This window comes from Mus caroli, unplaced genomic scaffold (assembly GCF_978045245.1).
Source record: "Mus caroli unplaced genomic scaffold, Mus_caroli_1 scaffold_2, whole genome shotgun sequence".
In the NCBI taxonomy this organism is placed as follows: Eukaryota; Metazoa; Chordata; class Mammalia; order Rodentia; family Muridae; genus Mus; species Mus caroli.
In genome coordinates, this window is record NW_028227257.1 from 103,694,385 (window position 1) to 103,717,043 (window position 22,659).

General features: G+C 41.0%; 2 protein-coding genes across 4 annotated transcripts; one reads left to right on the forward strand and one right to left on the reverse strand.

The window, feature by feature from the left end:
* The first annotated feature begins 19 nt into the window (after positions 1-19).
* Positions 20-10,269, forward strand: Fkbp7 (FKBP prolyl isomerase 7). 3 transcript variants are annotated; one of them, XM_029474199.2, is made up of 4 exons: positions 20-317; positions 1,280-1,431; positions 7,364-7,494; positions 9,855-10,265. In XM_029474199.2, the coding sequence occupies exons 1-4, from the start codon at positions 109-111 to the stop codon at positions 10,014-10,016; spliced, it is 654 nt and encodes a 217-aa protein (XP_029330059.1). In that variant the 5' UTR covers positions 20-108; the 3' UTR covers positions 10,017-10,265. The 3 variants fall into 3 exon arrangements, with proteins under 3 accessions (XP_029330059.1, XP_021011798.1, XP_085686742.1); XM_021156139.3 differs by having other exon boundaries at positions 7,361-7,494; positions 9,855-10,259; XM_085830616.1 differs by lacking the exons at positions 20-317; positions 1,280-1,431 and adding an exon at positions 5,661-5,761 and having other exon boundaries at positions 7,361-7,494; positions 9,855-10,269.
* A 4,458-nt stretch (positions 10,270-14,727) lies between these two features.
* Positions 14,728-22,659, reverse strand: Pjvk (pejvakin). Its single transcript, XM_021156743.3, has 6 exons — positions 22,449-22,659; positions 21,488-21,683; positions 20,752-20,893; positions 17,225-17,342; positions 15,748-15,846; positions 14,728-15,020 (listed from the first exon to the last, which is right to left on the reverse strand). Exons 1-6 carry the CDS (start codon positions 22,657-22,659, stop codon positions 14,728-14,730), a joined length of 1,059 nt encoding a protein of 352 aa, XP_021012402.1.

A 22,659-nucleotide genomic window follows, 5' to 3' on the forward strand; every position in this document is an offset into this window, starting at 1 on the left:
ACCTTTGTGACGTAGGACAATGCCTGCCACGCGTCCCACTTCAGTCTGATCAGCCTGCTGACACTCTGTGGGGCTTACACTAGGTCTGGGAGTGCTGCTTTGGGAAACATGAATCTCCTATTCAGACTAGCAGTTTTCCTTAGCCTGTGGGGTTGTTCCGATGCTCAGGGACAAACAAAAGAAGAAAGCACTGAGGAAGTGAAAATAGAAGTTTTGCACCGTCCAGAAAACTGCTCCAAAACAAGCAGGAAAGGAGACTTGCTAAATGCCCATTACGATGGCTACTTGGCTAAAGACGGCTCCAAATTCTACTGCAGGTAGGAGATGCTCCGTCCAGTTCAAGTTCAGTTGATAGACCACATCTTGCCCACTACCACCACCAGCAGCAGCCAGAGCCTAACTGGTTGTTTTGTTTTAAGGTTTTTTGGTTTTGTTTTTTAACAGTAAATTAAGCCTTCATGCCGATTTAGATTAGAAGACATTCCCTAAACAAAAATGAATGTTTTTAATTATTTGAAAGAAATAATTTGTAAGCACAGTAAACTGACTGCAGACCCAGGCAGAGTGCTGACCACCACCACTGTCCTTGGGACCCGGAAAACTAAATCTAGAGGCTTCTTGAAAAGATATTCACACTTTCTCCTTACCCAGAGCTGAAGTCTGATTCCAAACAGAGTGTATAAGGAAGCTACCGGGTTTCCTTCTGGACTTTGTGGGTCATTTTCTAATAGAGACTCTGGTTATCACATCCATTCTCTCTGTTCCCTACTCCGGTCTGACTGAATGCTGTCTGTTTAGCTGTACTGTTTCCCTCCAAAGACAAGCCTATCTTTCCAGTCTAGCAATTCTTTCCAATTTAGAAGAAAATTTATTCTTCCTATGTAGAAGAGAATTTTGACAGGATGCTATGTTTCAGTTGTTCTTAAAATGAAATTTAGGGCTCAGCATGCCCCTTTGGTTTGGGGAACAAACCCAGAGACGGTAAATGAGTCATTTTGTTCAAGCCATCCAGCTAGTTAGAGGCAGGAGACCCATTTTAAAAAGTGAACCGTTGAGTAGTTTTTGTAAGGACGGCAAAAATCAGAAATCGGAATGTCTTCCAGGGATATGCTCTGCCACTTTATGGGGAAGTTTGATCCAAACAAATCAAAAAGAACAGAGTTCTGAAGGGTGCAATGTGGGGAAAGAGATTCCAGTCTTAAACAACAAGTGCCTGAGCTGTATTTAAGTTCCCTTTATGAGATCGTCTTACTTACACACCAAGTATGGTTTCTCATAGCCGGACACAAGATGAAGGCCACCCCAAATGGTTTGTTCTTGGTGTCGGACATGTCATAAAGGGGCTGGACATTGCTATGATGGACATGTGCCCTGGGGAAAAGAGAAAGGTGATTATACCTCCTTCGTTTGCATATGGAAAAGAAGGCTATGGTAAGATTTTTTTTTTTGCTGTATCTTTTAGTAGCTTAAAAAAATAAGTCATTTATTAAAAAAATCAAAACGAATCTGTATATTCTTTAAAAATGGAAGTAAGTCTCAAAGGAATATTTGTATATCTATGTGTTCACAGTAACAGCACAGTCCACAAGAAGCAAGAGGTGGAAGAAACCCAAGAGTCCAGAGATGGGAGAGCAAATAAAACAATGGGTATAGGGCGCACAGTGAAATATTACATAGGCTTTCAAAAGAGTGAAATTCTGACTCATGCTACAGTGTAGATGAACCTTAAAGACTATTACGCTAAGTGAAAGACGCCAGACACAAAAAAATATCAATACTGTAGGATTGCAATTATATGAAGTATCTATAATAGTCAAGCCAGCAGACACAAAAGCAGAGGGTGGTTACCTGGGACTAAAGGAGAGATGCTGAATAGCATAGTGTTTCAGTGATCAAGATAAGAGTTCTAGATGTAGATTGCACAGTAACACAATTGTACTTTATACTTATTTAAAAATAGTCAAGAAAGTAAATTTTGCTAGGTGGTGGTGGCACACACCTTTGATTCCAGCACTTGGGAGGCAGAAGCAGGCAGATTTCTGAGTTCGAGGCCAGCCTGGTCTACAAAGTGAGTTCCAGGACAGCCAGGGCTATACAGAGAAACCCTGTCTCGAAAAACAAACAAACAACCAAAAAAAAAAACAACAAAAAAGTAAATTTTATATTAGGTGTATTTTGTCAATTTTAAAAAGTTACAGAAGAAATCGCCACAGAAACTTGTTTAACAAATTCTTGTTATATTTAATTCACCCTATACCCTTCGTTTCATGTCTAAAGAAAACAAGACAGCATGGAATACCAACCTCCAGCCAGACTCTCATCCTCTGCATAGACACAGTGTTCAGGATGACTGTATATTCCATAAGCTCCCTTGGACATTTTTGGTTTTATTATTACATATGTGTTTCCAGTAAAGATCATTAGTAAGCAGCCAGGTTAAGTTAATAAAACTTGGGAGTCAGGAACAATTTCAGGATAGAAGGATGGTACCTCTGAGCGGTGGGTCGTTCTTCCCCCATCTCAGGAGACTCCTTCAGATGCAGAAAAAATAAGTTTCAGAGTTGTGCCTACTTTTAAATCGATCCTAGAGCAAGAAGATATGTGAACCTGCAGAAAGTTGGGGAAATATGATTAACTGGTGGACAGGTGATATCGCCCTAGAAGTAAGCTAAGTTCATTAATAAGACACAAATTGTCTTTAATTCTAATGGAACGCTTAGTTATATCCATAATTGGAGCAAAATTAGAACACAAACAAGGTATCATTTTTTGCTTATCCCACTAGCAAGGACAAGAATACTGACAGAGACATGGGAAAATGATCCATTTCTTATATGATCGATGGGGAAGGAAGTCATTTGACCAAGAGTTTTATCAGAAGTAATTGTACCCCTATCTTCTGACTTAATAATTTTGAATTTTAGGACCATACACCAAAGCGTAAGAGAAGATTTATTGCTGTGTTAGTTAGGGTTCTCAAGAGAAAGAGAACCAGTAGAATATATTTATAGATAGATAGATAGATAGATAGATAGATAGATAGATGGATGGATGGATGGATGGATGGATGGATGGATGGATGGATAGATAGATAGATAGATAGATAGATAGATAGATAGATAGATAGATAGATAGATAGATAGATACAGAGAAGGGGAGGTTCCTTGATTGGCTTATATGAAGTGGTCTGGGTAGCCCAACAATGGCTACCTTCTCAATGGAGAGAACCTGGAAGCTGCTTGGTCTTCAAAGCTAGATGCCTCAGCTGTCCCACACTAGCCCTCAAGATCTGGAGGATTTTTGTAGAGCTCCTGGACTTCCAGTCCATGTTGGACGTTAGACTGTCAGACTCTGTCAGCAAAGAATGGTGACAGCAGCAAGGGTAAATGAAGCCAGAACAACATGAAGGCAAGCAGGCAAAAAGCAAACACTTTTCTTTTTCAGAATTCCTTTTCTCTAGACTGCTGCCAAAAGGTACTGTCGACATGTAGGTAGGTCTTCTCTCTTCAATTAAGTTTATCTAAACACAAAATCCCTTATGGATGTGTACAATGGCTTCTCTGTTCTTTCCAAATCCAGTCAAGTTGACAACAGAGATTAACTACCATAATTGCCAACTTTTTGGCATCAAAATACTTGAGACTACCTAGTGAGTATCAGTAGGAAATTTAAACTACGGGATATGCATATAGTGAATTAGTATGTAACCAGTGAAAAGAATGAAGTGAAATCACATAGATTAATAAAGCTATGTGCTCTATTCCTATGCTGAGTATTTCCTGAGCACCCATGCAGACTTTCAGACAGATGATTATATGAGGGGAAAAGCAGACACTACTCGTGGTCTGCAAAGTGTTTTCATTGTGAAGGGGGAGCTTCCCAGACACCTATTTCTACACAGACTAGGGTAGGAAGGTATGTAGTTATCTGGTGACATTGTCAGGAAAGGAAGCCGGAGGGGCACTAATAAGATGGCTTTTCTCTGAAATGTTGAATTGTTTCACTCTTGGTTGCTGTTGTTTGCCACTTGCATGTATACTAATGTATACTAATCTTCACAAAAGCAAATCTGAAACACACACACACACAAGGAAAGTTTATGGGAGCAAGTAGGCGCCCTTGCAGTGATGAGCAGCACCCTCCTGGTTTCACTGAGACCTTTGCTGCGGCACAAAGAACCTTTGCCTGCTCACCTTGTGTAAAGCTCTTGCCAACTCCACCTAACTGAAATAGCTAATATGTAAATAGCAGTCAGGTTCTTAAGGCGTGATTTTGGCAACATCCCCATATCCTGTAGAGGTAAACCATCCTCGAAGCTGTTGGCTGAGTGTTTAAGAGGTGATCCCCCTTGCCACTGCTAGATGCCTAGATGTGACATGATAAAAGAGATGGCTTCAGATATCTACAGCTTCCTGTTCAATGATTCTGCCAATCATTTGCTCTCATCAGAGAAGCTCATAGCACTGGGAGGAAACCAGCACAGGCAAAGGCCTGACTCTAATCCAGCACTGCACTATCAAGAGGACAGAAAAGCATGGCATTATCATTTGTTCATCGTGTGTGTGTGTGTGGCCCTGATATCCTGTGTGTCTGTGTGTGCATGAGTGCATGTATCTGTGTGTATGTTTAGGACCCTGATGTCCTGTGTGTGTGTGTGTGTGTGTGTTTGAGTGTGTGTGTGTGTGTGTTTGAGTGTGTGTGTATGTATAGGACCCTGATACCCTGTGTGTGTATGTGTTTGTGTGTGTATGTGTGTGTGTGTGTGTATGTATATATATATATATATATGCATACACATATATGTGTATATACATATATATACATATATGTGACGCTGATAATATCTCTCTCTCTCTCTCTCTCTCTCTCTCTCTCTCTCTCTCTCTCTCTCTGTGTGTGTGTGTGTGTGTCTACCCAGCTACCTAAACTGTCAACACAAACTCCACCATTACAGCAGGGAGATAGACAGTTCTTAAGGACTTTGAGAAGTCTTCAATAAACATCAAAACAGTTCATCTCACTAGCACCTTTATTTTACTTGTAGGAAGACTGAGGCCTAAAGTACGTACATAGAATTGTAGTTACTTACCTGTTGGCTTTACCATTGTTACAGCAGCTTAGAGTCCATGGTTTTACAAGTTGTAGTATATGTACCATAGCTATTTAGCAAAAGCTTGGTTGTGCAAGCTTTTTAAAAAATATTATTATTAATTGAGAGTTTCATATATACACACACACAATGTATATTGATCAGATCCACACTCACTCCTCCCCACTAGTTCCTCTCAGATTCACTCTCCAACTTTCTACCCCTCCTAACTTTGTGTCACACGCACACACACACACACACACACACATCACAAACACACACATATACACGTATCACACACACACATCACCTACCAAGTCAATTTGTGTTGTGCATATATATATACTCATGGGTGTGGAGCTATCCACTGGAATATGGTCAGCCTACCAGGGACCAAAAGCCCTAAAACTGACTCCCCCTCCTACCGGCTGCCAAATGCTCCTCAGTTAGGGGTAAGGGCAGGGATGCTAGCATGTTGACTGGCTTGTTCTTTACAGGTCTCTATGAGCTTAATGTAAGGTGTTATTACAACATAACAGTTATAACTTCATTTTAGGTGATGCTTGAAGAAGCTTTTCCTCTGGCGAAATGTCCTTGGCTCATGTCCCAGAACACCCCCGCATGTCTTAAAGTGCATGTGGCTTTCTAGTGCTTTGATTAACCATCTCTGTGGTATGTATATACTCTTTACAGTAACTCCATCTCTCCAATCTACCTCTATACATGCAGATAATTCCACTGCAATGCACATCTTTCTCCTTGGTATGCTTCAATCTTTTTTTTTTTTTTTTTTGTAGAAAAAAAACTAATTAGCAACATTTTCTGTGTGTGTAATAGAATTGTTTGGAACTTCCTGCTTCCTGCGCATCTGTGGCCTTCTATCTTGGGAAGTTTGAGTTTGGGCTTCAGGGTAGCTCAGTGGTGTAGAAGCTCACGTGTCTGCCAGACCCTGCTTCCAACACCAGCACCAGGACAACAAAAGGAATTTGTGTTTTTAGTCTGTCTTCATTATGGTCAAAGTTCCTCTGTCCTTCAAAGCCAGGTAAATTTGTAGGACATTAGATCAGGACTGTGACGAGAGGTACATGAGGATGGGTAGATTTTTCTGTGTTCTGATTTTGGAAATTACAGTGCACTGCTTGGGGCTGTAATTTCTACCCTTTTCTTTATGGGCTAGGTAAGTATTACTAGCAAGTACTGTATAAGTACTATTTAGCAAGAATCATCTACTTGACTATTAAGGGAATTGTTGTTTCTTTTGATGGACAAATTTAGCTACTTTCAAAAAATGTTAGTCGTTTGGCCGATCTTCTTCTTCTTCTTCTTCTTCTTCTTCTTCTTCTTCTTCTTCTTCTTCTTCTTCTTCTTCTTCTTCTTCTTCTTCTTCTTCTCCCTCCTTCTCCTCCTCCTTCTTTTTAGATTTATTTATTTAAATTATTTATATGAGTACATTGTAGCCATCTTCAGAGACACCAGAAGAGGGTGTTGCATCCCATTACAGAGGGTTGTGAGCCACCATGACCTCTTGAAGAGCAGTCAGTGCTCTTAACCACTGAGCCATCTCTCCAGCCCTCTCCTTTTCTTAATTACACTTATTTATTTATGCGGAGTGAAGCATATACCTTAGAGAGTATGTGAAAATCAGGGGACAATTTGTGGGAGTCAGTTCTCTTCTCCTAGGGTGTAGCGAACTCAGGTCATCAGGCTTGGCAGCAAGTGCCACTGAGTTCTTACCAGCCCAACTTTGGAATGTTTTCTGCTCATACATTGCTTCTCTATACCATATATCTGCTACATGATGATCAAGATATACTTATAAAATCTTGGTTTATTTTAACTTATTAAGGAAACTTAGTCTGCTCCAGAAGAGCCTTTGAACTGACTTGGTTTAAAATATAGTGGGAAAAAAAGTTCCAAAATGTTTTTATAAAATGTGGGAGGAAAGGGTATAAAATTGACCTGCCCTGTCTTTCTTCTTTTTCTTTTTCTTTTTCTTTTTCTTTTTCTTTTTCTTTTTCTTTTTCTTTTTCTTTTTCTTTTTCTCTTTCTCTTTCTTTTTCTTTCTCCTTTTTCTTTTTCTTTCTCCTTTTTCTTTTCTTTCATTTTTTTCTTCTCTCTCTCTCTCTCTCTCTCTCTTTCTTTTTGGATGTTAAAAAGTTTAACGTTTTGAAAGCAGTTCTAAGGTCTATAACCCTGCTATAATGCGGCCATGGAGTATGTACCTGAAAGCTACTTTCATATAGCTCAAACTGTTAAAATTTAAACCCTTAGCAGAAGGTAAGATTCCGCCCAATGCAACTCTGATGTTTGAGATTGAACTTTATGCTGTGACCAAAGGACCGAGGAGCATTGAAACATTTAAGCAAATAGACATGGATAACGACCGGCAACTCTCCAAAGCTGAGGTAATTCAAACTTGCTGTGTGCAGTTTGATTTTTTAATTAAAACTCAGACTGTGTTGAAGACGTTCTTACTTTTCACCAGTATCAGGGTTTGTGTTGAGATGCCTTTTAGTTTTTCTCCAATATTGGCTCTGATTGCTTTAGTCTATCGAGTTGTTTGCTGGAAACTCAAAAATCTGAGAAAAAAGAATATCCTTTTCCATTTTTCTGTATGTAGGAAGGTCATTAAAGTCATAATGTTAACTTTAATGAGGCAGGCCTATAGCTTCGGTTACTCCCAAACTTGACATAAGGAATAACAAACACCTTGAAAGACGGCCTGGGCTACAGAGACTGCTTGCCTGACTATCCATGAGCTCTGGGCTCAATTACCAGTACTGCCAGGTCAATGAGTCAATCATTCAATCAGATAAGAATAATCCCAAGCTATCCATGGCTCTTCCAGCATGAACACTAGGGTACAGACCTCTTTCCGACAGTACTGTATAAACATGTCACTTCTGGACTGGGACATAAATGAGATTAGGAGCTAGCAAGGATCTGAACCGGATGGGCTAAGAAGTCGGTAAGCATGAGCTACAAGTTGCTCGCCATCCCCTATAGATGAACAATCTGCAATGATGATACCCATTCTTCACACTTTCTTAGTCCCAGGTACCATTTTAAGCACATACGTCCCTGAATCTATCTCCAGGACAGTTCACATGACAGACTCTCCTCTATCATCGCTATCATAGAGAGAAAGCTACTCAAGAGCCGTGTAGCTGCCGTTACAAAACCAGCATCGCGCCCCAGGCGGTCTGCTCTGGCCCTGAGCCTTGGCCACTCTGAGCCTTTCTGAGAATTACCATCATGAGTGTTTCTGGGAAGCCGAATGCCTCATCTCGTTCCACAGTCTATGTTCAACTCAGCCGCTGCCTCCTTTGTTTAGAGGTAGTTAAAAGTGTATAACTACCGCCTACATAGGCTAGAAGAGGCAGGTAGTGTCCTGATTTTAAATATAATGTCAGTCCTTTTTCTGACTGTGGGGTTGAGATAAGGCCTCACTCTAGCCCCAAGCTGCCCTGGAACTTATGATGTTGTATAGGTTGGTCTTGAACTTGTGGAAATCCTCCTGCTGCTCCCAAGTGTTGGAATTACAGGAAGAAGCCGCCAGCCCTATTTAATAAGCCTTTGCCTTTTCTCTGTATTATTTTACCTGGGGACTGGACCTAGAACTTCATGCATGCTACACATGCACTGGGCCCCTAAGCTGTATCTCCAGTCACTTACTTCATCTTCATTTCCCTCTCCAGCCTTCTTTCCACTCAACTCCAGCTCCTCCTCTAGGAGCTTAGTGGGTCATAAAACATCCTTGCGGCTCCCCAGTCAGCCCACGGGGGAGAGGCATGTTTGCCAGGTGTCTTACTCTGCTTTCTACTGCTGCAATAAAGACCACAACCAAAAGCAACTTGGGGATAAGGGCCTTACCTGGCTTACATAGCCTGGGTCGCAGTCCATTGAGGGAAGCCAGGGCAGGAAACACAAGGTAGGAACTGAAGCAGAGACTATGGTGGAAATTAAGTGTGGCTAATACCACCAATCTATAGCCCCAAGGACAGCTAATTTGAATAACAATGTTCTCTTCAAAAATTAAAAGCAAAACAACAACAAAATCCCAAGCCAAACATGTTGGCACATGCCTTTAATACCAGTATTTGGGAGGCAGAAGCAAACAGATCTCTGTGAGTTTGAGGCCAACCTGGTCTACATAATGAGTTCCAGGACAGCCAGGGCTACATAGTGAGTTCCAGGACAGCCAAGCCTTTGTAGAGAGACCCTGTTTCTAAAGTATTTCCAAACCTTGAAATATCTTTTTAAAATGGTTATGGGCTGCCAAGATTTCTTTTTCCTTTTTTCTTTTTTTAAGGGGTATTTATTTATTTTTTGTGAGTACATCTCTGTCTTTAGACACACCAGAAGAGGGCATCAGATCTTAATACAGATGGTTGTGAGCTACCATATGGTTGCTGGGAATTGAACTCAGGGCCTCTGGAAGAGCAATCAGTGCTCTTAACCGCTGAGCCATCTCTCCAGCTCATTTTTTTAGTGAATATAGCTCTTGCTCCAAGCCTGATGATCTGAGTTCAGTCCCTGGTACCCCCACATGGTAGAAAGAGAGAACCAGTTCCCACAAGTTGTCCTCTGATATCCCTCTGTGAACCATGGTCCTTGAGTGTCCTTGCCCCATAAACAATTAGATCAATTATCTAAAATGTTTGTATCATTTACTATGCTTATTCATTACTGTAATCATTTCTTAGAGTTATTGGACATCATTTGTGGTGTGTTTTTATTAACAATGTTGTGTTCTGGCCTCTAGATAGAGCTTTACTTACAGAAGGACTTTGAAAAAGATGCAAACCCCCGTGACAAGTCATATCAGAAGGCAGTTTTGGAAGATATCTTTAAGAAAAATGACCACAATGGAGACGGCTTCATTTCTCCTAAGGAATATAATGTGCACCAACATGATGAGCTATAAATATAATTACTTCTCTGTTTGTTAGTAACTCACATACTTTGCTTTAAAAAATATACCACTGTTCTCTATGTTGTGGTTATACCTGTTTTCCCTTGTGAGAAGATATTTGTTCCTTCAATAAACATAATTTTGGTGTATTAATATGAAGCTGTTTTGCAAATCTGACTCTTGAGTAGGTGTGATTGTGTTTCCTGTTGTTTTGTTTTGTTTTGTTTTTCTGTGACCATAGATTGGAGCACCAGGGAATGGGCTGGATCCCAGTGGCTGGCATTCCTCCTTCAGGAGATAGATGAATACACACGTTAACATGCAGAATGGGTGCTGCCCAACCCCAATGTTAACAGCAAGTATAAGTATGTAACGATCCAATATTATAGCCCTTATGATGCCTGTATCTAAAACTACTCAGAGACCAGGAACTTATGTCTCTTTGATTTATGCATTTCGTGATGTTATAGACAGTAGGGTATGAAAAATATCAGCATAGAATCTGCCTTTGGAGTTCATGCAGGAAGATGTCAGTTGTGTATACCTGAATCATGAAGAATTTCAGCACAGTGTGAATTTCACACTCTTTTGGTGCAAGCTTCTGGCCTTGGGAGTTTGGCCAAACCAAACCTCATCACCTACACAGACTATGCTTCTTCAAGCATTATTATAAATAAATGTGTTATTCCTCTTCTATCTTCCTTCCTGTCTACTATATAACTTTTTTAAAAAATATTTATTTTATTATGTGTGTGACACACACATGTGCACACATACACACACACACGTACACACACACACACACACACGAACACACACACACACACTCACGAATAATGGTGTCTTTGGAGGCCAGAGGTTATGACTTTCTAGAGCTGGAGTTACAAGCCACTGTGAGCTACCCAAAGGTGGATATAACAACGTTTATTTATTTAGCCCTGGCTGTCCTGGAACTTGCTCTGAAAACCAGACTGGCCTTAAACTCACAGGTCTGTTTGACTCTGCCTCTCGAGTGCTGGAATTAAAGGTGTGCACCACCATATGCAGACACCACCTTTCCTGCCTTTTCTTAACTTTCTAACCCTTTCTTAATCACTGAGTCTTCTGCCAGTTATTCCCTCAGACACGGCATGGAGTGTAGAAGTGAATATCTGAGTGTCCTTTCTAACCCACCATCTCTCCTACAAGGCACTTATTTTTATCACAGGGCCTTGCTGTACAGCCCAAGCTCACCTGACTCACTGTGAGCCCAGCCTGGTGTCAAACTCAATACCCCTGTCTCAGCTTCTTGCATACTAGGATTACAGGCATGTACTACTTTACCCAGTGTCTTAGGGTTTTACTGCTGTGAACAGACACCATGACCAAGGCAACTCTTATATGCACAACATTTAATTGGAGCTGGCTTATAGGTTCAAAGATTCCATCCATTATCATCAAGGTGGGAACATGGCAGCATCCAGGCAGGCATGGTGCAGACAGAGCTTAGAGTTCTACATCTTCATCTGAAGGCTGCTAGTGGAAGACTAACTTCCAGGCAGCTAGGACTAGGGTATTATAGCCCTGCCCACTGCGACACACCTACTCAAACAAGACCACACCTCCTAAAAATGCCATTCCCTGGCCCAAGCATACACAAACCATCACAGGCAGCTTATACAAAGTATTTCTAAACTTGTTTTTAAGAGTTAACTGTGCATCAGTTGGAGAGGTGGTAGCTCAGTTATAGCATTCACATAACATGCTTGAAAACCCTAATTCAATCCTAGTACCATACAGTCTGGGAGTGGTGACACACAACACCTGTAATCCCCAAACCCAGGTAGATGCAGGACAGTGAGGCATTGAGCTCACCCTCCCTGTGAGCAGATGTAGGGAGTTCAGGACCAGCCTGGACTTTGTGAGACTGTATTTAAAAGAAAAAAATACATATTACAGTAAATGAATACCTATACCTGAAAACTTATCTTTTAAATAATTTAAATATGTCACTACCCATTCTACATACATGACAAGTGCTGTGTTCTGTATTTACAAGATTGCTCTATGCCTTAGACTGAATGCTGTTACTCATTTTGAAACTAGAATTTAAAAACATTTTTACAATTATTTTAATAAAAGATAATAAATTAGTTGACAGTATATGAAAATTTCAGATGGCCTTAGAGAGTAGATAAAAACATATTTGAAGGACTGGGGCTCAGTGATTAAGAGCACTGACTGCTCTGCCAGAGGTCCTGATTTCAATTCCCAACAACCACATGGTGACTCACAACCATCTGTAATGGGATCTGATGCCCTCTTCTGGTGTGTCTGAAGAGAGTGACAGTTTCTCATATAGAAATAAACTAAATAAGTCTAAAGAACAAACAAAAACTTATTTGAAAAACACATAGTGGCATGTACCCTGGTCCTGGGGTTCAGGCAGGTGAGTCCCTTTAGCCCCAGATTTTAAAAACAACTTTGATAACATACCAAGATCCTACTTCCCCAGCCTGGAAAAACTGAGAACAAAATATATTAAATCCACTAAACATTTCCAAAGACAAAGCCCTCTCCTGTTTCCCTTAACTTTAAAGTGACAGCACCCATTTTACAAAGCAAACTTACTAGACAGAACGGCCACCCACTACCACTGCCAGTCACACTGTTAGAGGTGCTCAGAGCCCCACACTGAGCTTGGTGTTTTTCATCTGATACCACAATTAAACATTTAGGAATATATTAAATTATTAACACATTTTTTTCTCCTCTTACCAAACCTAGGGCACTAAAGTAAACCATTTGGTGCCCATTTGTCAATTTTAACTGTTAAATTAAAAAGTGATTAAACATAAAACTTCTATTTAGAACAAATATGAATTATATAAAAATGCTACTTAAAATGATACAATAAATCCTGGCGTGGTGGTGCACGCCTTTAATCCCAGCACTTTGGAGGCAGAGGTAGGAGAATTTCTGAGTTCCAGGCCAGCCTGGTCTATAGAGTGAGTTCCAGGACAGCCAGGGCTACACAGAGAAACCTGTCTCGAAAAAAAAAAAAAAACAAAACAAAAACAAAAACAAAAAACAAAACCAAACAAACAAATAAACAAAAAAAGATACAATGATTCCCAAGTGGTTAGGAAGAAATGAACAGATTTGTGAAAGAGTGCTTGTCTTTGAATTTTGTAATTAAGCTTTGTTTTGTATAAGCAGTGTTATAGCTCATAAAATCCACAAGGAAGACTGACAATATCATCATCACCTCATGGGTGGAAAATGTTACTTAAAGGGCTTCCTGCTTCTACCCCACCCCTACCTGGGCCAGTTCACCCCTCCTCAGGCAACCTCCTGGTCCCCTGCTCCTGGGATGCTAAGGACCAGCCTTGGCTAGGTCCAGGTTCTTGTCAGGGGGTGTTTGGGAGAAAAACTGCTATAAAAAATTCTTGGATCTTTCGACCAAGCCAGAAATCGTTAGAAAAGTTCTAAAAGTAATTCTTGAGTTTTCTGACCAAAATCAGAAAGCCAGAAAAAAAAAGAAAGAAAAAAAAAAACCCTATAAAAGAGCTATGTTCACTCCCGACAGTCTTCTCTGAATAGCTGCTAGAAAACATTCTGAAAGAGCTGTGTCAGCTCTCTGAGTAGTTTAGAAGACATTCTTGAAGGGCTGTTTTTACTCTCCAGAGACCTCCAGAGGGCTCAGCTCTTGCTAGAGACAAAAGAACTGCTATTGCTTGTGGCAAGCTCATCTCCTGCAGACCAAAAGCCCAGGTTTTTTATTTACGTATCAATTCAGTTCTTTATTCCAGGTTCCCTTTTGATTATCCTATGAATCGGTATCCTGTGAACCCAGTCCTTTAATTTTTAGGAGACAGCAAGCACACACTTTCTCTTAACATTGCAAACGAACTCAGAGATCTGCCTGCTTCTGTTAAGGCTAGTTGTGTGGGACCCCACCCGGGTGGGACCCCACCCTGAATTATCAACTCTACTACACCTGTGTCTGGACTCCCAGTGTCCCAGGCTGACCTTGAACTCAGGAATCTGCCTGCCTTTATATCTTTCTGACAAGTTGGTTCATTAATGCAGCTGCCTTTGTTCCTTTAGATTCGTGAAGCCCCCTCATAAAATTCTTATTATATCCTTATTTTTTTGCATAGTTGAGAAATTATATATTTTTGAGCCCATAGTTTTAGAGTTCTTTTTCACAGACTTAAGGGAGGCTGAAGGTCCCAGACTTTACCATTTTGCTGAGACATTAGCAAAATGTCTTCACCTCCTGAACTCATGCTGTCTCATATTGTCATGGAGTCATTAACGTTAACAGGACAGTCCTTGGAGGAAGGTGAAAATATTTACGATATTATACAACAGCCCCCCCATGCCCACAGCAGCCATGGATCCTCCTGGAGGCCCACGCCTGCAGGCCCTGTCCCAAGGGCAGGAACCACACCATTCTGTCCCCACCAAGGCCATGGACCTCAGCACCTGGAGGTCACCACATCGAAATTAGTGTAGACACCCGATTGGCATAGTGCACTTCAGCCCCAAACCCCTGGACTCAGCCTCGGCAGGAGCTAGAACATAGTAGACACGCGCCATCGCTCCCAGCGCCTCCTGCTAAAAAAAAAAAAACAAAAACAAAAACAAAAAAAACCAAGCAAACCTAAAGAATGTAAGGAAGGCGTGTGTGTGGCACAGTAGCACATAAAACGCGCACAAAGCATATTCCTTCTTCCTTTTATTTCATTCTCTTGTGCCAGATATCAAAGCAAGGGACTGCGTGAAGACGCACGTACTTCACGCCGTCCACGGAACACTGGAAACAGCCGTAGACCGTCTCCCTTTTCAAGTTCCCCATTCCGCAGAGGATGCAGGGCCCTTTAGGAATGTTGTGGTTTAGTAAGTTCACTCGGATGTGAGTCCCCTCCTTGAGGGAAATGTCAGTCATGCTGAGGGGTTTGTCGTAGAAATCAGAAAAGAGGTCGTCCAGGTAAAGCTGGGAACGAGAGATGGCGTCCATCACTCTCCTGTCTGCAAAACAGAAAGCAGAAATGTGTTAGAAGACCAAATAACTCTGCACCCCAAACTGTTTATAAAGGTGTCAACCTAAACCATCCGTCAGGAATCAACCGGGCTCTAAACATGTTTTCAGACTGGTTACTGCGTAGGTAGCCACACACGTAGATACAGGAGGAAGAATGCATTCCCAAACACCCTTCAGCAGTCTCTCTCTCTCTCTCTCTCTCTCTCTCTCTCTCTCTCTCTCTCTCTCTCTCTCTCTCTCTCTCTCTCTCTCTCTCTCTAAGAATTTAATTTTTATTCACTTTACATCCCAATCACAGCCCTCCCTCCCTCCTCCAGGTAGAAAGGACTCTGAGATCCCATCTTACACCCATCAGAATGGCTAAGATTAAAAACTCAAGTGACTGCACATGCTGGTGAGGATGTGGGGTGGGAAGAGTGGGAATTCTAACTTGAACAACTGCTCTGGAAATCAATTTGGTGGTTCCTCAGAAACATGGGAATAGTTCTACCCAGGACCCAGCTGTACTGCTCCTAGGCAGGTACTCAAAAGATGTCCAGCCATTCTGTAGGGACACTTGCTCAACTATGTTCATAGAGCTTTATTCATAATAGAATAAAGAAGCTAGAAACACCCTGGATGTCCCTCGACTGAATAGAGAAAATGTGGCACATCTACACGGTGGAATATACTCAGCTATTATAAACCAAGACATCATGAAATGTGCAGACGTACTTCTTTCGAAGAGTATATTTCTCAATCTGTAGAACATGGCAAAGGTTGTCGTTTCTTCCCTTTCAAATCCTCCTTTTGACACTGATGTGACACAAATGTCTACAAACGAATTTGAGAAGATGTTATTAGGACTTAACTACATTTTAATGAGTATTTCATAGCTGATATGAATTCTCAAGCCTGCAGTTCAAGGAGATTTTTTTTAAAATAAAGCTTAAACTACACATTTGAGGAGAAGATATATTTACAAGTACAAAATTCAGAGATTAAAACCACACAGTGACATGTTTCTACCCACCCTGTACCCTGCCTTGTGTATGCTTAGGAGGTCTGGTGTGCAGGCTTATGCATGTTTCCAGAAACATAGCACACACAGCTCTTTAAAACATCTCTTAGAGATCATTGCATGCCCAGAGGTACCCATGCGTCACGGTTTGGTCCCCTCTGCTGTGCTCACGGGTCTTCTCAGCATGTTTCCAATATTTTGTTACTAGGAACTAAAGAACCTGTTCCTTGATCACTGCACGTATGTCTCAGTATAACTACAGCAATATTTCCTGGAAATGGAAATATGGCCAAAAAAATGTGCTCATGGACAAGATTCCATTTTGATGAATGCCATTTCATACTCCTGCCTACAGTCAATGGATCTGCAAAATCCAGCAGTTACAGGGTTCAGGGTTGCGTTTACTTAGAATCTAGTTTCCTTTCTAGACTTCCTAATCCTCTTCTCCAGAACAACAGACAGAAGTTAACAAAAGAAGGTCTACAAATGTAAATTCCCATAGATAGACAGGAGACTCTTTTGCCTGGTCCTTTTGAGGCTATATCTGGTATTGTTCTGGCAGGCAGTTAACTAACTTTAAAGTCCTGTGAAATATAGAAAGCTAAAGCGGGCTACACTGAGCTACCATGCACACACACACACACACACACACACACACACACACACACACACACATTCTAAAGTGGATTTTTATTGTTATTTGTAAGGGAGTGTGCAGCTAGGAAGTCGTGTCTAAACATGTGAAAATTTATTAATACCAGCTGTTTGGGCACTAGACACTTAAAGCAGCTTACTGCCTTCAGATTTCTTATTTGCCACTTCCACAAGCTATCTATTAGACGTCATTTATTACCCTTCCCACAAGCTAAGGTGCATTTTGTCAGTGGACCTTGTTTCATTCCCAGTCTATAACTGTGAGGGGGGCAGTATGGAGTCTTCCCCAGGAAGCACAAGGGAGGTCCTGGGAAAGTGGGAGGGGCACGTTTTCCCAGCTGCCTCACCCTAAGGTAAGACCGACCATGCTAAGTATATCCAGCCTGCTTCCATAATCACAAAATGAGAGGGGAGAAAGAAAGAAGGGAGGGGGGATTGGAGGAAGGGAGGCTGGGAGGAAGAGGAGCAAGATTTATTCCTATTACATTCTCCTTCAAAATACAATCGCTTGAGCTTTTAGGTGTATCTGTTACTCACCGAAGGCACCGTCCAGGTAGATGAAGAGCTCAAAAACACTGAAAGCTATAGTTGTGTGCGCTGGGAAAACAATAGCCTTTTCCCTTCCCTTGGGATTCTGTTCATCCATAAAATGAAACTGCAGTAAACAAACAGACAAAATAATATCATTACAGAGCATAGGAGGGCAGGGTAGCTTTTTGGAGAAATAAACGTCCCATAATCCCACCTAAACCAAACCATAGCTACCTACCCAAGAGCTTCCCTGCCTCCATTAAGTGTTGTCATGGAGACCCAAGCATGGTCTATGCTAGGGACCTTTCCGCTCCCTCACATCAGGACTGAAGCCAGTGATTAGTCTCCCTAGAGTGTTCTGCAGGAAACCCGTCTCTTTCGGCCTCACCCATCAGAAGCCCCACAGCCGTCACCAGTTTTCCAAGTCACCAGAATGGCTACCATCAAGTAAACGTTTCAGCGTGTGCCCCTTAAATGACCAGTGCTGATGAGAAGTTGGAGATATCTGAATATAGATTCTGAACAGAACCCTCACAATGAAGTGATGGGTACAATTGAGAGATTTTTATGAGAAGGAATTTAGTGTTTTAGAGACGTCTTGGTCATCTTACATAGATCATATGTTATATGCTAAATTACAACTGGAGAGGACTGAAAAGATGACCAACCGTTTGGTCCTGTATTTTTTAAGATGTAATATGCGTGGGGTGCTGTATGCACAGAGATCAGGAGACGACTTTACGGAATCAGTCTTCTCTTTCTATCATGGGTCCTGGGGATTGAACTCAAGTCACCAGGTTTGAGCAGCAAGCTCTCTAGACATTGAGGGCCCTAGTCTGTTATTATAACAAACGGTTGTTTTGTGAATTATCAACACACCATATTGTAAACACTAATTAATTAAAGGGATGCATTAATCCACTGCCTTAAACTTTCACTGCTGCGTTATCATGAAACATTGCTTTTGCTAGCATTTTTTTCTAGGCTCCGCCCAACAGTTACCTAGCAACATCCAGGTATGAGCCTGGCTTGCTATAAAAGGGCTGTTTGTGCTCACAGGCATACTCAAGCTCGCTCTCTCTCTCTCTCTCTCTCTCTCTCTCTCTCTCTCTCTCTCTCTTTCTCTCTCTCTTTCTCTCCCTCTCTCTCTCCCTCCCTCTCTCCTTTCCCCTCCCTCCCTATCCTCTCCCCCTACCCCGTCCATGTGTTTCAGCTGTTGCTCTCTTCCGTTCTTTCTCTCTCTGTCCCCATTCTTTCCCACACTCCCTTCTCACTCTCCTTCTCATGCCCCCAAATAAACTTTATTTTATACTACACCAGTCTTGTGGTTGGTACCTGGACGGGGGATGCCACAGCATGGGTCTGCTAAGGCACTCCCTCCCACCACATCACAAAACATATCACCTTTCCCCTAACCATTTTGAGAACTATAATACATTGTTAATTGTATTCATTATGCTGTGCCTCGGGCCACCAGAACTAAAATTTCCTGTCCTGTCCAACAATAACATTGTTCCCATGAATTGAGCCCCTGCTGACAACAGTCTATTCCCAACTTCTGAGATGAGTTCTTTCTCTTTTCTTTCTTTTCAGGGTGTATGTGCATGTGTGTGTGCATGTGTATGTGCATGTGTGTGTGCATGTGTGTGTGCATGCACATGCATGGGTACATGAACACATGCATGTGGAAGCCAGAGGTCAGCCTTAGGGGTTTTCCTCTATCACTCTCCATTATTTGTTATTTATTTATTTATTTATTTATTTATTTATTTATTTTTGAGCTAGTCTCTCACCCAGCATGGAGCTCACTGACTAGGCAAGGCTATCAGCAGGCCAACAAGTCCCAGGGATTTTCCTCTTTCTGCCGTTTCCTTCAGGCTGGAATCACAGGCCACAGTGCAACACATGGCTTTCATGTGGTTGCTGGGGTCAAACTCAGACCCTCATGCTTGCACAGCAAGCACTGTACAGGCAGAGACATTCCACATCCCACTTTAAAAGTGTAAAAGGCATACCAGCTTGTGGGGTTCATAATGATTGTGTGTGCCACATCCGTTGTTCTAATGTGTCCTCTGTCACCACCCTCTGCTTTCCACCCTTCCCCCAGTCACCCTCCCTGCTACTTTCACATCACAGTTACCCTGTTACCTTCTCTCTGCCCCACAATCTCTTCCTCCCCTTTCATGGTTTTCATGACCTGCACATAAACCCATGATGTACACACATAAACACACACACACATGCACACACACCTTTAAAGCTCAATTCTACATACGAGGGAAAATATGCAGTATTTGTCTGACTCTGGCTTATTCCACTGAAAACTTTCAGTTCCATCTGTTTTCCTACAGAGAGCATAATTTCATTTTCTTGACTGTCACCTAACAGATGACTTTAATCCTATCAAATAATTACTAGGTATCACAGGTTGGTAAGGATGAATAATATAAATAATTTTCTGTTTTTGATTTTCTAAAGATTGATTTATTTTGGTTATACGTGTGTGTGTGAGTGTGCGCATGCATGCAGTAGATGCACCATGTATGTGCAGTGCCTGCCGAGGCCAAAAGAGGGCATCAGAACGCCTGGAACTGCAGTTACAGCCAATTACGCACCACCATGCAGATGCTAGAAACCAAATCTGGGTCCCCTAGAAAAAGCACCAAGTTCTCTTAACTTTCTAGCTATCTCCTATCTCTCCATTTCCAGTTAATGACTTCTAAGGGGATTTAACACAAAATGAAGCCTATATGGTTATTGATAACAATTAGAAAAACGATGTTAATATAAATATAGATCCAGGGCTGCTGAGATGGCTCAGTAGAGAAAGACGCTCGCCACAGTTCTGGACCACCTGTTTTTGCTCACTGTGATACACAAGTGGAAGGAGAAAACTGAGTCCCACAATTTGTCCTTTGACTTCAACATGCACACTGTGGCATCTGCACACTTACACACACACACACACAGCACTAAATAAATAAGTGCAAAAAGAATTAGCTAAAACCTCAACTTTTGAAAATTCAGTATGAATAGATTTTCTTAAAAATGAAATAAAAACTGGAGTAATGTGGTGTACATGCCTTTAATCCCAGCACTTGGGAGGCAGAGGCAGGCGAATTTCTGAGTTCGAGGCCAGCCTGATCTACAGAGCAAGTTCCAGGATAGCCTAGGGCTACACAGAGAAACCCTTTCTCAAAAAACAATAAATAAATAAATAAATAAATAAATAAATAAATAAATAAATATATAAAATCAAAGCATATGACATCAGGACTTACTTTATGTGGTTACTATAACACTGAGGTAGTAGTTAATTGGAGAGACTCCAGTACATACATTGTTTGTACTGTAGTACACACAGTTAGAACCCAAGTGGTTTTGGTTGGTTTTCTTATTCCGAAGCACAGCCACTCCAGACTGAAGTTCTACAAAACTGAGGCTCTCTTTTTTTTTTTTCTGCCTTTGATGAGTAATTTTTTTTTAAACTCCATAGTAACTGTGTTGTTAGTGAAGCCCTGAGTGTATCTTACCCGCATGGCTTCCCCGCGAATCCCAGCGTGCACTGACAGAGAGCACTGGCGCGTGGTTCGGATGCTCTCCATGACCACGCACAGCACCGCCTTCCTGCTGCTCCTTGATTGGCGGATCAAACTGTGGTCAAAGTTAATTTTTCTAGAATAAAAAAAGACATGTGCCTAGGATGCTCTACTATGTGATCATTCAGAACTGAAGGTTCCTTTATGTGTTATTTAGGGCCCATCTTAATGACGTGTGTGAATCTGAGGTAGGCATAATGAAAATCAGAAAATAGAAATAATTTGCCTCTCTCTTCAAGTTGTTTTTCTTGCTCTATAGAGTAGAGGCACGACTTGTTTAGTTTTCTAGGACCAGGGACTGAACCCAGAGCCTTGTGCACGCTGGGCAAGCACTCTATCACTGAGCCACCTCCCTGCCACCCAGTGATTTTGATTCTAGTTTGAGACAGATTCTCAATAATTTGCCCAAGATGGAGTTGAATTCACTTTTTTTTTTAATGAAACAAGTGAAAATATTTATCAAATAGATTTTGATTGGGTAGAGGTAGTAACTAGCTGCTAACATGTAGTCTTCCAAATGAATTATATATATATATATATATATATATATATATATATCAATTAACTTGTAAAACAGAACCCAAACGTCTTAAGCCTTCTTTGCAGTGGAGGGGATACAGTCAAACCATCTAAGGAGAACACTGCTGTGTAGCAGGACCGTTGTACTGACCGAGCAGTAATCTCCTTGAGTAATGTCGAAACTTCCACCTCATGTTTGGTCACGACACCAAACGAAGCTTTGACTGCGATGGAATCAGATCCAGTGACATTGATCCCCACATCATTCACAATATGGTTGCTTCGCCTTCCATAGAGGGAAACATCTGACTCATCTTCATAATTCAGTAACTGATAAGATGAAATTCCTTTGGAGAAGAAACTTAATATCTTTTAAACGTCTCAAATTCGTCTTATATAGACTTTAGGTATTATCATGTTAACATGACTGAAAAATTCTTTGGTCAAAATATTGATTAAGCAGCATTTCAAATTATATGGAAAGTAGCTTTTTAGGCAATTTTGCTACAAAAAGAAATAATAGAATACTTAACAGGAACTCAAATTCCCTGTTCATACAACAGAATACATATACATCAATAAAGATCTATTGAGTAGTTGAAAGAAAGACAAATATCCATAGCCAATGACTAACTATCATGTCTGTTTTATAATCTAGTTTAAAGAATTCATTCCAGGGTTGGGAGATGGTTCAGTTGTTAAAGTGTATGTTTATAAGCAGGAAAATTCAAGTTCAATCTTCTAGTGCCCACGTTTCTAAAAAACTGAGTTTACCTATTGCAGTAAACTGTAAAATAATTTAAATTACTTTCATTTATTTGATCATGTAAATGGGTAAGACCCAATAATATCCTATATTTTACAGGTCAAGACACATCATTTTTCTAAGCCCACTTAGTTAAAAACAACTTATAATTGATTTTAAAATTAAGCAATAAGCAACCTGAAACTATAAAAATTTAAGCATTGTTCACCTGAATGATATTACTACCACATAAAAATTGATTTTATTCTTAAAATGTGTATTGTTAATATAATTAATCCATACAACCCCTGCTAGGTTATTAATGATATAGCCCCATCATGAGTCACTCTCGAACACTTAAACTTACCAGCTGAAATTTCTCGGTCTCCCAGGAGAATATCTTTAAGGGTGAAAGGAGTGGATGTGAATTTGTATCTAGGAAACAGAAAACACCGCTTCTTTTTCACCACCAGACTCAGGGGTTGGTACTTGTCAGCTTCGCTGAGGCTTGGGACAGGGACTAATCTCCCTCCATCTCCAACTTGCTTAACGAAGCTCTTGGTAGCAGCAGCAAACAT

Coding starts and splice junctions, on each gene's coding strand:
- Fkbp7 (XM_021156139.3), top strand. CDS start 109: ATGAATCTCCTATTCAGACTAGCAGTTTTCCTTAGCCTGTGGGGTTGT. Junction 318..1,279: donor GGCTCCAAATTCTACTGCAG/GTAGGAGATGCT, acceptor GGTTTCTCATAG/CCGGACACAAGATGAAGGCC. Junction 7,495..9,854: donor GGCAACTCTCCAAAGCTGAG/GTAATTCAAACT, acceptor TCTGGCCTCTAG/ATAGAGCTTTACTTACAGAA.
- Pjvk (XM_021156743.3), bottom strand. CDS start 22,659: ATGTTTGCTGCTGCTACCAAGAGCTTCGTTAAGCAAGTTGGAGATGGA. Junction 17,343..20,751: donor TTCGCGGGGAAGCCATGCGG/GTAAGATACACT, acceptor TGTTTACTGCAG/TTTCATTTTATGGATGAACA. Junction 15,021..15,747: donor AAATATACTCTTCGAAAGAA/GTACGTCTGCAC, acceptor TCTGTTTTGCAG/ACAGGAGAGTGATGGACGCC.